Source organism: Myotis brandtii, unplaced genomic scaffold, assembly GCF_000412655.1.
Source record: "Myotis brandtii unplaced genomic scaffold, ASM41265v1 scaffold115, whole genome shotgun sequence".
Classification (NCBI taxonomy): Eukaryota; Metazoa; Chordata; class Mammalia; order Chiroptera; family Vespertilionidae; genus Myotis; species Myotis brandtii.
In genome coordinates this window covers 14,344,787-14,357,287 of record NW_005353967.1, presented here as the reverse complement: position 1 = coordinate 14,357,287, position 12,501 = coordinate 14,344,787, and the positions used below count along the sequence as shown (strand labels likewise).

The 12,501-nt window shown below is 39.9% G+C and overlaps 1 protein-coding gene across 1 annotated transcript in view; it reads right to left on the bottom strand.

Moving 5' to 3' along the window:
• Positions 1 to 2,357: 2,357 nt before the first annotated feature.
• MCCC2 (methylcrotonoyl-CoA carboxylase 2 (beta)) overlaps positions 2,358 to 12,501 on the bottom strand; it is a gene marked incomplete at its 5' end in the record, with an annotated part of 61,047 nt that continues 50,903 nt past the window's right edge. Inside the window, 5 exons of the mRNA XM_005858146.2 lie at positions 2,358 to 2,649; positions 5,334 to 5,419; positions 7,175 to 7,289; positions 8,876 to 9,032; positions 11,048 to 11,114. Of these exons, the coding sequence (XP_005858208.1) occupies positions 2,532 to 2,649; positions 5,334 to 5,419; positions 7,175 to 7,289; positions 8,876 to 9,032; positions 11,048 to 11,114 (543 nt within the window). The remainder of the gene's footprint in view (positions 2,650 to 5,333; positions 5,420 to 7,174; positions 7,290 to 8,875; positions 9,033 to 11,047; positions 11,115 to 12,501) is intronic.

Sequence of the window (12,501 nt, the reverse complement as noted above, 5' to 3'; positions counted from 1 at the left end):
TCTAAAAATGCCACATCTCAGAATTGAGATCACCTATCTGCACACATCTCAAAAACTAAATTGACCCGATATACAAATGCAGCCTAAATTGAACACCACACACAAATGTTTGAAATACTAATTTTATTAGGAAAGCATTAGAGCATATAATCACGTGATTTAAAAAATGATGTGACCAGAGGATATCAATTAAAATTTGGATTTGTTTTCATTCGTTCAACAAATAAATTTGAGTGGCACGCATTGGAGATACAGGCTAAACAGGAGGCTCCTTGCTCTCATAGAGTTCACATTCTAGCAGGAGGGCAATATTAGAGAACTGTTTCTATTTCTGATAAACACGTAAGATAGAAGTGACAGAGGGAGTGATGGTGCTTTACAAGAGCACACTATAGGTGACTAACCCAGCCCCCAGAAGTCAGAAACAAAAAGATGTGTTTAAGAAGAGAGAGCAGAACAGTTCAGGCAGAGGGAACCTATAGACCCTGAGGTAGGAAGGACTTTGTAGGTTCAAGGAACTAGAAGCATAGAATGGCTGAAGCACCAAGGGTGAAAGAGGAGTCAAGGAGATGAGACTAAAGAGATAATGATCATGGAGGGCAATTCTACAGAGAAGCAATCAAAGATATAATTAAGGGCCATAACCAGTTTGGCTCAGTGGATAGAGCATCGGCCTGCGGACTGAAGGGTCCCAGGTTCGATTCCGGTCAAGGGCATGTACCTTGGTTGCGGGCACATCCCCAGTAGGAGGTGTGCAGGAGGCGGCTGATCGATGTTTCTCTCTCATCGATGTTTCTAACTCTCTATCTCTCTCCCTTCCTCTCTGTAAAAAATCAATAAAATATGTATTTTTTAAAAAGATATAAGTAAGGGAGTAGCATGACCAGATGTGCAATTAGAATGGCCATCCTAATTTCAGAGTGATGGAGATTAGACCAGGTAAGACTGGATGCAGGAAGACTACTTCTGATGCCTGTGGTAGTGAAAGACAAAAATCACTGGGGGATTCAAGTGATGATAGGAGATAAAGTCAATAGAATTGACTGAATCTGCAGTTCCTGTAAGACAGTCAGTGCAGATATCCAGTATATCTGTCAGATACAGGTCTGCAGGTCAGGGGAGAACCGTGTTAGGAACTGTCAACGAGGAATCATTGCAATGAAGCCATAAGAAGGGCTGAAATGGCCTGGATGATTAAATCAAGCCATGAAAGACACATACATTTAAGAATAAGGAGGTGTGCCAGGGGCTGGGGAAGGGATAATGGGGAATTAGTGTTTTAAAACAGAATTTCAGTTTAGCATGATGAGACTTCTGGAGATGGATGGTGGTAATGGTTGCACAACAATGTGAATGCACTTAATGCCATAGAACTGTACCTTTAAAAATGGTTAAAGTGGTAAATGTTATGTACATTTACCACAATTTTTAAAAAGAGGAGATATTTTTGTGTTCCTTGTATCTTTTAGAATAAGAATGTATTTATGAATTGCTAATGAAATATCAGGACAAATGGTGAAGAGAGCAGGAATCAGCAGAGGGAGAGGGCCTGCAAAGGAAACTGAAGAGAACAGAATGGCCAAAGAGGTCGGTAGAAAACCCAGAGGATCACAGCATGGAAGCTACGAAATGTGTTTCAAGGAGCAAATGTTCAACTGACCTGAAAGCTGCAGAGAATTAAATCAGATAAAGTCGGGAAAGAACCCATTGGTTCCAGCAACGTGGAGGTCCACAGTGACCCTGGGAGGGCTGCTGGCAGGGGAAGCCAGTGAGGGTAGGTGAGGCGAGAACGGGTAGGAAAGGAGTCCTGAGTGCAGACAGCAAAAAATCTATTATGGGAAGGAATGGGATGATGGCTAGAGGGAAAATAGATGCTTTTAAAAATAAGTGTTACAAAATTGTGCATAATGAACAAATCATCATTTCAGTGGAAATAAACTGTAATAGTCTTGATAATACCTGGAATTTATAGTTTACAGAACTTTTCATACTACTTGTGGGTTAGAAAGGATAACTGTAATTTATTCTCTTCATTTCAAGGGTGGTAAAGCTGAGCTACAGAAAAATCTAAGAAAACTCACAAGGAATTGAGGTTCATGAAATAAGTATCTTCATGGGTGTTTTTTTTAAATAATTTTGTTTTGTTAATCCTCAACTGAGGGTATTTTTTGATTGGTTTTTCTTTTTTTTTTCTTTTTTTTTTAGAGAAAGTGGAAGGGACAGGGATAGACAGGGAGACACATCGATGTGAGAGAGACACATCAATTGGTTGCCTCCCACACGTGCCCCAATCAAGCCTGCAACCCTTGACCAGAATCAAACCCAGGACTCTTCAGTCCAGGGGCTGCACTCTATATACTGAGCCAAACCAGCCATGGCTTTATTGATTTTTTTAAGGTCGTAGAAAGGTACAATGCACTATATTGGGAAAATTTTACTGTAACAGTCAAAATTTGAAAAAGTCTTAAACTTTAATGCTATTAATATATTGATTTTTGGTAATGTCCAATAGAAGATGCTATATATCCCAGTTATATCCTAAAGATGCCGAAGTCTGTCTTCTGGATTGGTGCGTTGAGGGCTGCACTGATACTGAGACCCAGGACCAGTCTGGTGTCCGCTGGATCAATAATCCCATCATCCCACAGCCTGATAAAAGAGCAAAATATGAGTTATTAGGAATCTACCACCAAACTACCATTTATACATGCCCTGCCCAGAAATGCTGAGGAGGTTCTTCTTCAGGTAATAAGATATGGATCTACTGACAACTTCTGTGTACTATAATCTCACAACTGAAACCATGTTCGAGAGAGGGGGAAAGGGAGAAAGAAAAATGATATGACTTTTATCCCAGGCTCCCACAGAATGTCAAATCAAATTTAGGGACTTAGGAACAGCTTCCTACAAGAAGTCACAAAATGATCCCTAGTTTAAAAATATTTTTACTTATTCCAGGAAAAACTTTCCTGTCCCTCTTCTGCCCACACAAATGTACAAATCAAGGTGACGTAGTCCTGTTATTAATATGAAGAATCATATAAACCCAGGTAATAATCTCAAACCAAGTCTCTACTAGAAAAGGTATATCCCCCAAAACTTCATCTCTTAAGAAACTATGAAAATTACTGAATAGAATTTAATACATTTTATTAAAATAATACCTTCCTATGTAGTTCTTTTATTTTTTGCTACAACAGGAAAAAACAATAGCTTTAAACTGCTTTTAGAAGAAACTTTTAAGTAGAAATTTTAGTTTGCTTTTCACTGACAATTTCAAATTTACAGAGAAAAATGAATGAAAAATATTGCTTTTTTTAAAGGTCATTGGTAGGTGGCACTTTTGCTTTCTTTAAACAAACTGCCTTCTGTACCTGGATATAGCATCAATTATTAAACTAAACTTACATTGACAGACCATGATTCAAATCTCTGCTCATAAAACATTCATAATAGGAAGTCTGCAGTATGAGCTGTCAAGAAGAAAAGGCCACTCATGTAATCTGTAACTGGGTCAATTGATTACACTCCCTTCTGAAGCCGACAGCAGAGTAACACAAGCATGATGATGCCGGGGGAGGGAGGAGACTGCTTCATGAGGGTCATTAAAAAGACTATGAAGAGGCCTTAATCAAATGTCTGAAAAGTTTGATCATAAAAACAACTGAGCAGAATAAAACTGATATGATGCATATGTAACATGTAAGGATTAAGGAAAACATAGGAGGCTAGAGTAGCAAATGATGACAGCTCTCTCTGAAGACAGATTGAGCCATGTGAAAGCCTGACAGACCGCAGAATTTTACTGTGAAGAGACTTATTAAACTGAAGGAAGGTGCTATATACTGGCTTAAAAATCCTTTCACCTTTGAAAGGAAGTTGCTGTCTCCATGCCACCAAGTGTTCTGACAGAAGGGTTAAGCATTTACAAAGTAAGAAATCTTACTGTCTTTCATTATTCATTTCCAAAGATAAGTCTATCTGGGCTATTTGCTCTCCTGCTTGAATATAATCCATTAAAAATAATAATAATGTAAGTATGAAAATAATAAAAGATTGAGTCTTTCTCAATAGATGGCTTAGCCATCACACAAAATATGCTATTTTTCAAAGTTTAATATTTCAACTGTTTTTGTGAATTTCAGTCAAAATGTTATGTTTAAAAGAATGTAGATGTGCTTACAATATGTATTTTCTTTTAAACCTTTTATATGGTCTTATATTTCCTCTTTGCTTCTACTGGCTACTATAAAAAGAACATGTTTATTTCTCAAATCAAAGATATTTTGTTCTTAATTCAATGAATCAATGAACTACCCCAACAAAACATACCTGTAAAATTAGTCATTAAAATAGATGTTAACAAGAAGAGAAACATATTTTTTTTAAATCCCAAATGGCATTACAATGATGCTCTGGGAAACAAATATGCTTAGTCTTTGTGGCCCCAGCACTAGAAGCAGCGCCTGCCACAAAAGATGCGTTCACATGATTGAAATGGATTCTAACTTCTCTCCCTCCTCTCCAGTAAATGGTATAAATCACAGCATAACCTAATTTTAAAAGACAAAAATAGTTATTTTTCTTTTTTCCCATCAGCCCAAGGGGTGAAATGAACCCATGAAGCTTATTCTTCAGAATGCAAAACATTAAAGTTGTCCAAAAAAAAAGAGATCTGAAAGCGCATGCCAACAAGTCTCCAGCAGGGACAGGCGGGATAATTTATTACCTTATTAAGTAGCATAAGAAACAAGCAGAGCCAAGAGCAGCATAGGTATATGAGGTAATTACTCGGTGTTGACACATGAACCCTGTCTGTGACTAGTCACCTTCTGAATGCACAAGCACACTTGTTCACAAGTCCCAAAGAGTGGCCAATCCATGCTTAAAACGGGGTAAAAACAAAATAATCCTAGAGAGGTGATGACAGGAATCCACGGATCTTAGCAATAACTGTAATAGAACTAATTCCTGAAAGTTACCTAGCCAGGATTACAACTCTTTTAACTTCCTTGCCCCAGCATGGCCCACCTCTGGCTGCAGTGCCCCTCCAGTCCCCAGACACCTCAAAGATAAATGGGATAAAGGAAGAGGGCTGAAGGGTGGCAGAATCAGACCGACGGTGATGGAGCCACAGCCCGGCCTGGGAGAAGGGGCTGTGCTTCAGCAGCAGGCATTCCTATTATGGAGACAACAGTACAAAACTGAGTCCCCAACATTATTTTTTGTTTCTCACAGAGGCTGGACCATCCTGACTGCCCAGATCTCTGTGAAGCTGTTGTCCTGATGGCCAACATGCACCCAGTAAGAAATTAGTAATTCTCAGCTCCCACCTTGCACTGGAATAGTAAGGGTTTCCTTCCTCTTCAAACCTCTTAATGATGGGCTCTTTTAAAGCAGCTTCCTCAGCGCTGGAGAACTGAAAGAAAAGGGCAAGGAATAAGTCCACTGCAGGGGAACACAGATCCACCCAGAGCGCCTCGAGAAAAAGGGGCAAGAGATGTCATGGATGCTACAACCAACCTCTACCTGCACAGTGAGGTATAGATTACAAGTGATGCTTTCACATACACAATCTCATGACTATCAAACTAGTGCATATTACATCTCCCTTATCAGAGACAAGAGCCTGGGCTGTGTGATGTAAGGTCAAAACCAAGGGCACCTCGTATTCCAGCACAGTACAACGGTGATGTGAATTCTTTAATATACCAAAAGGACTACATTACATTTAGCAGCTTCTGTTTAAGAAGGTGGAGACGTAGGGATGTTCTTTTAAAATAGCCAAAATTTTAAACATTTTAAGGCTTAATGGGATAAAATATCAACCACAACTTGAATAACCTCTACAGTTTCCCAGATAGCTGAGAGATATTCTTCCTTAATTAAAAATTTAATGGCTTGCCCATCACTATTGCCAGAAACAAGTGATAATTAAATCAGATGTAAAAATCTTTATGCAAGTTAATTTTGAAACCCTGAAAAGTATTTTCAACTTTAAAAAATTCCACACAAAAATGACTTATTTCAAATAAATCCAACCTTTTAAAACATATTTTCATAGTTTAATATCATTTGTAGGTAAAGAATTCAAAGAGAGAGCCACTAAAATTATGTACTTTCATATATTAAAACAGATGAATTAATATATCTGTATATCAACTTAATTAAAGAACAACTATTTAATAAGAGATCACCATGCTGGGCTGGAGTTTGGGACATATCTTCAAAATATCAGGTAGAATTTCATACTTCCCTCACCGCTATTACCTTACACACACACACAGCTTTCCTTTTGCTTAGACACTGGACAAGACTAAAGTGAATCTGAAACCTCAGTGTTGGTCTTCAGAGTTCCTTGAGGATATGGGATATCATCAGGGAGGCAGGAACCACCCTGCGGCTTTTTATTATCCCATTCCACCAACAAGACAGTTGACCAGACAGATGCTTCCTAAATGGTAGGACTAAGCCTTCAGAGACAGGGCCTCCTTCGCATTATCCCTGCTATGAAAACAGTGCATCTAGCCATTTCAGGAACGTGAATTCATTTCTAAAGCTTGGTGCTTACACAAAATAGTTAAAGGCTATAATTTCAGAAGCCTCTCTAACAGAGAAATGAACAAAGAAATTCATTTTAACAGCAGCCACTTGCATCCAGTGCCCTTTCCATTTTACTTCACTTACACGTTCCCAGTATAATAATCTTAATCAATTCTCATTATATGACTGAGCCCTCCCACTCAAGGAATCCTTCACAACGAGCTAAAAGTGAAATAGAAAAAACAAAATTCTGCTGCTTTAGGTCATAAAATCAAAGACGTAAACCAGATTTATTTAAAGCTCACTAACTGCGAATGAGTGAGAACCAAACATCTTTGTGCCGCAGGCACTCGCAGGCAGCTTCCTGGAGTGCTTTTCTGGGATCTGAAAGACTCTGTACATGACCACAGAAAGGTACCTCAAATGAAATGGTACAAAGAAGAGAGAGAATGTAAGTCTAAATTTCTCAATAACTTCCAGGTCAGTGTCTTCTAAACAGCCAGGACCTTCACGTTGGACCCCTGACCCCTGAACACAGAGGGATTCTGGTTGTGCTGCTCTAGGCAGCAGGGTGTTCCCTGGTGAGAGCCACACTCAGAGACAGAAGACAGGAGAAATGGCACTTACTTACCTGTTTCCCTTCCCTTGCTCTCTGGTCCTTCGCTATTGTTGCCAACACGTTGGCTGCCTGCTCTCCTCCCATCACTGAGACACGAGCATTTGGCCAAATGTAAAGAAATCTTGGGCTATGACGAGGAGAAAAGAATGATCAAATTAATTGACTGTACAACACAGAAAGTGTCAGAGGCCCATGTGTACCTTTAAACTAGTGGTTCTTCATTCTAGCTGCATTAAAATCATCTGGGAATTTTAAAAATACTAATGCCTTGCCCTAACCGGTTTGGCTCAGTGGATAGAGTGTCGGCCTGCGGACTCAAAGGTCCCAGGTTCGATTCTGGTCAGGGTGATGTACCTTGGTTGCGGGCACATACCCAGTGGGGAGTGTGCAGGAGGCAGCTGATTGATTTTTCTCTCTCATCGATGTTTCTAACTCTCTCCCTCTCCCTTCCTCTCTGTGAAAAATATAGTTTATTTTTCAATATATATCAATAAAATATAGTTTAAAAAAAAATACTAATGCCTGGAACCCACCATACACTAATCTCCAGAGGTGGGGCCTGAGAATAGTTAGAATTTTTATGTTCTCTAGGTGATTCTGATGTCTGTTTTGATACACTGTATTTTTACATTTCATGAAAATATCCTAGATAATAAAAAGGTAATATACAAATTGACCCCCATGGCAGAACGACCGCAATGACCGGTTGCTATGATGTGCACTGACCTCCAGGGGGCAGACGCTCAATGCAGGAGCTGCTCTCTGTTGGTCAGTGTGCTTCCACAGGGGGAACGCCACTCAGCCAGAAGCCGGCTCATGGCTGGCCGTGCAGCAGCAGTGGCAGGAACCTCTTCCACCTCCGTGACAGTGCTAAGAATGCCTGACTAACAACTTAGGCCCGCTCCCCATGGGTGGGGTGGGGACGGGCCTAAGCCGTTAGTCAGACATCCCCTGAGGACTCCTGGGTTGCCAGAGGGATGTCTGACTGCCAGCTTAGGCCCAATCGGGATCAGGCCTATGCCATCAGTAGGACATCCCCTGAGGGGGTCCCAGACTGTGAGAGGGCACAGGCCGGGCTGAGGGATCCCCCTGAGTGCACAAATTTTTGTGCACCAGGCCTCTAGTATTGGGTATAAAAGTTTTCAAAATATCCTGTGAGCATGGTCATGTCCTGTTTTTCAGTCTAGATATTGATTACTTGTGCTGTCTCACTTTATCTTTAAGTTTTACCAGGGAATTAGCAAGTTTGTTAACCATTCAAACAAAGCAACTTGGGCTTTCCTGACTCTTCTCTCTTATGTTTGTTCTTTATTATGTCCTGTTTTCTATTTTTCTTGTGTTCAAAATACTGTTCTTTTTGAACTTTTTGAGCTAGCTACTTGGCTCATGGACTTTTCAGCCTTACTTCTTTTCCATGACATATACTTATGTCTACACACCTTTTTCAAAGCAAGGCTTTGGCTACATCACACTAGTTATGACATGCAGAATTTTCATTACCAGCCATTTCAAAATATTTCCTGGTTTCCATTGTGGATTTCTTTCCAAAAGTACCTTCAGCATTAAGTTTCATTTTGCCCCTCCAGATGATACAAATTATGGTATTAATTACTTGAGATTTGTGAATGCCATTCTATATTTCAAATAAACCCAATCATTTATAATTATACGTGAAGTATGATTCTCTCAGAGAAAATCATGGCAATCACCTACCTGTATGCTCTGCCACACATCCCATAGTTTCCAGCCCCGTAGGATCCCCCAATGATGACAGTTATCTTAGGCACTTTGGCACAGGCTACGGCAGTCACCATCTTGGCACCATCCTTGGCTATTCCTTCAGCTTCATAGTCTTTACCAACCATAAATCCTGAGAGAAAGAACAGAAAGAATGCCTCTGGGTGACGGGATTAATGCACAGAAGTTAATACCAACAAGGCATTAGAAGGACATATTGTCAAATTATATTTTACTTCAGGCCTCACCCTAACAAAATACTTACATGTGAAATGTGCTCCCAAAAAAGTTTGCTTTAAAAGCTAAAATAAAATGTTCCCTAATCACTTTTTAAATTTTTTTAAAATGGTTCATCTGGATGTACACAGGTATCTCCAAACAAGGTAAGCATGCAATTTATCTTTGAGAAATTATCTCAAAACAGTAGCCTGGTGATGAGAGAATGTGAAATGGCAAGCTAAGGAAAAGGTACTGTGGCAAGGCGAACTGTGAGGGCTGCAGTGTCCACTGACCTGGTTTAAAAATAGAGAGTGTTCCTTCTGCAGTGCTGCTTAAACTTTGATGAAACAAACATTAATGTTTCACAGAGATGCTAAGTGTACCTGTCAGTGACTCAACAGGAAGGTAAAATAACTTTTCATTATAATTATGGGCTCCTTCTACTTCTTCAAGCTCCCATCTCTGTTGAACTTGGTCTGCAGCTGCCCTGGGCCTGCAGGCTTTGAGCTCCTTCCTCTTCACCTAATAAACACCAAGTCAGGCTTCACGTGTCCCTCTCCCCACCTGCAGACTCACAGCTGACTTGATTGTCACTGTTTTGCTTTGCAAATCTCCAGCATCAAATCATCCAACTCAGTTCAACCAGTTTTGTGGAACACCCGTACTTGCTATGGAAAAGGTAGTGACAGGACATCCCTCATCTCACCAGGCACCAGCTGCTTCCTCCAGCAACCCCTCTGAGCTTCGCCCTCAGAACAGCTCAGAACTCCTTTATCTACCTTATCTTGACTCCTGTCATGTTCCCACAATATCTACTTCAATATCTACCTCTCTTTAAGCTCTCACCACCCCCTACACCCAACTGCCCCTCTAGTTCCTGTAGATGATTTTGCCTTAAAAAAAAAAAAAATAGAAGCCATCTCACTTGGCTTTCTCCATTCTTCTTCCCATCCTAAAAAACAACATAATCATACTCCAATTCTTCCTTTATTCTCACCTCTGTGGAAGGAATCAAAGTTACTCACAGATTGTCCATGAGTCCTCTTTTCTATTCAGGGTATTCTTATCTATTCCCATAGCTTTAAATACCATCGCCATATTTTGATGCTACCTACATTTTCACCCCCAGCTAACATATCCCTTGTGTGCTCAAGATTTGTCAACTGTCTACTATATGTCTCCAAACGAATGCCACACAGGTCCCTCAAATGCAATGTGGCAAAACCAAACTCAACCTCTGCTCTCTGTGAGTCATGAATCACTATAGAAACAAGGCCCTGCCCTGGTGAAGCTACTTTCTCTCTGCCCATTTTATGAGGTTTGCCACATAAGGCCCTCAGGCTTCCATCTGGATATGACACCTCTCAAAACTCATCTAGCCAAGTACCTTAAAGTTAAGATGAAGATGCTTTAGCACCAGTAATATTTAAAGCCCTCCTGTCAAGAGCCAAACTTCTTCTCATGAAGGTTTGCCTGTTCCCAACAACTAAGAGGCTCTCCTCCCTTTAAACCTGGGGTAACCATAGTTGACTTAGAAGACTGGGGGAAATAAGAAGTTTTCAGCTAACCTACATTTCTGAATATCTCCTATATGTCAGATACAAAAAAGTATATATGGGAGAATCATGGAATTCTAGGAAAAGAACTCTAGAACCGTAAGAGACCTTAAAAATCATTTCATCCACCACGTTAAGATCATCTAGGGAAAATGAAATCCAGAGAGTTCACATTGATCATACCACTCTTTGGAATAAAAATTCAAATCCCTGGGACATAATGTACAGCACAGGAAATACAGTCAATAATATTGCAATAACTATGTACGGTGAAGATGGTTATTAGAGTTATTGTGGTGGTCACTTCTTAAGATATACTGGACAGTGCAGCTCTAGATTAAGTGCAACCAAACTGAATACACTATTTTCTTACCAGTAATGTTTTGCAGGAACAGCAGAGGGATTTTCCTTTGGCAGCATAACTGGATGAAGTGAGCCCCCTAGAAGCAAATAAGATGAAAATCTTTCCAGAGGAGTGTTAACAAATCTATAATCACCATGCATCTACAAATGCCACACCTGGGTCAGAGAAAAGAAAGAATACCCTCTGCCTGACTCGTCTGACTTTATGGTAACAGTAACAATAATGCTACAGTGCAGACTCATTATCAATGGGACATGTGACTGTGGTTTATACTGCACTTGTTTTGTAGTCACCTGTGTGATCATAGGCACACACTGTAGGACAACTGCTGTGTCAGGGATGAAGTCAATCACTAACATTCCGAACAGCAAGTGACACTTAACTAACAGAAAAAAAAAAAAAGGATTGCTTGTCAATAAGAATTTCTGAGCCTCATTTTAAAAAGATAGAATAGCCAGGCTGGTGTGGCTCAGTGGTTGAGCATCAGCCTATGAACTAGGAGGTCATGGTTTGATGACCAAGTTGTGGGTAGGATCCCCAGTACAGAGACTGCAGAGGCAGCCGATCAATGATTCTCTCTCATCACTGATGTTTCTCTCTCTCTCTCTCTCTCTCTCTCTCTCCCTCCCTCCCTCCTTCTCCCTCTCCCTTTCCCTTCCTCTCTGAAATTAATTTTTTTTAAATAAAAAAGATAGACCAAAATTCTTTGGGGAAATCTATGATGATATTTACATTTTGATGATCATCTGCAATGTTTTCATGCACCAAGATTATAGAAAAAGACATCTTTCTTACCAATATACCCCAAATAAATGGGATTTTAGATGAGTGTTAGAGACCTTCTAACTCTGAATTTAGGAAATTGTTTAATGACAAAAATATAACTACCTTCTAAAGATTATGTGAGTAAGGACACTTTATAAACCATTTTCTCTCCATTCACAGATCCCTTTAACTCTGCTGGAAATGCCTTGGCAAGTACAAAATCTCAAAGCAACTGTTCAACCTCCAATACAAGAATGAGACCTTTGGGGCTTACTTCTATAAACAAAATGTCAGATTGAGGCCAAATGTAACTCCTCCCATGTTTATTTCTGTCAAGCCACCAACTAAAACTAGGTAGAGTGTGCTGGCCTCAGCCTGACATTTTCTTTATGGAAATTAATGTTTTATATATTCATTAAAAGTCATCAGTTCAGCCCTAACCGGTTTGGCTCAGTAGATAGAGCAGTGATGGCGAACCTATGACACATGTGTCAGAGGTGACACGCGAACTCATTTTTTTGGTTGATTTTTCTTTGTTAAATGGCATTTAAATATATAAAATAAATATCAAAAATATACATCTTTGTTTTACTATGGTTGCAAATATCAAAAAATTTCTATATGTGACACGGCACCAGAGTTAAGTTAGGGTTTTTCAAAATGCTGACACGCCAAGCTCAAAAGGTTCACCATCACTG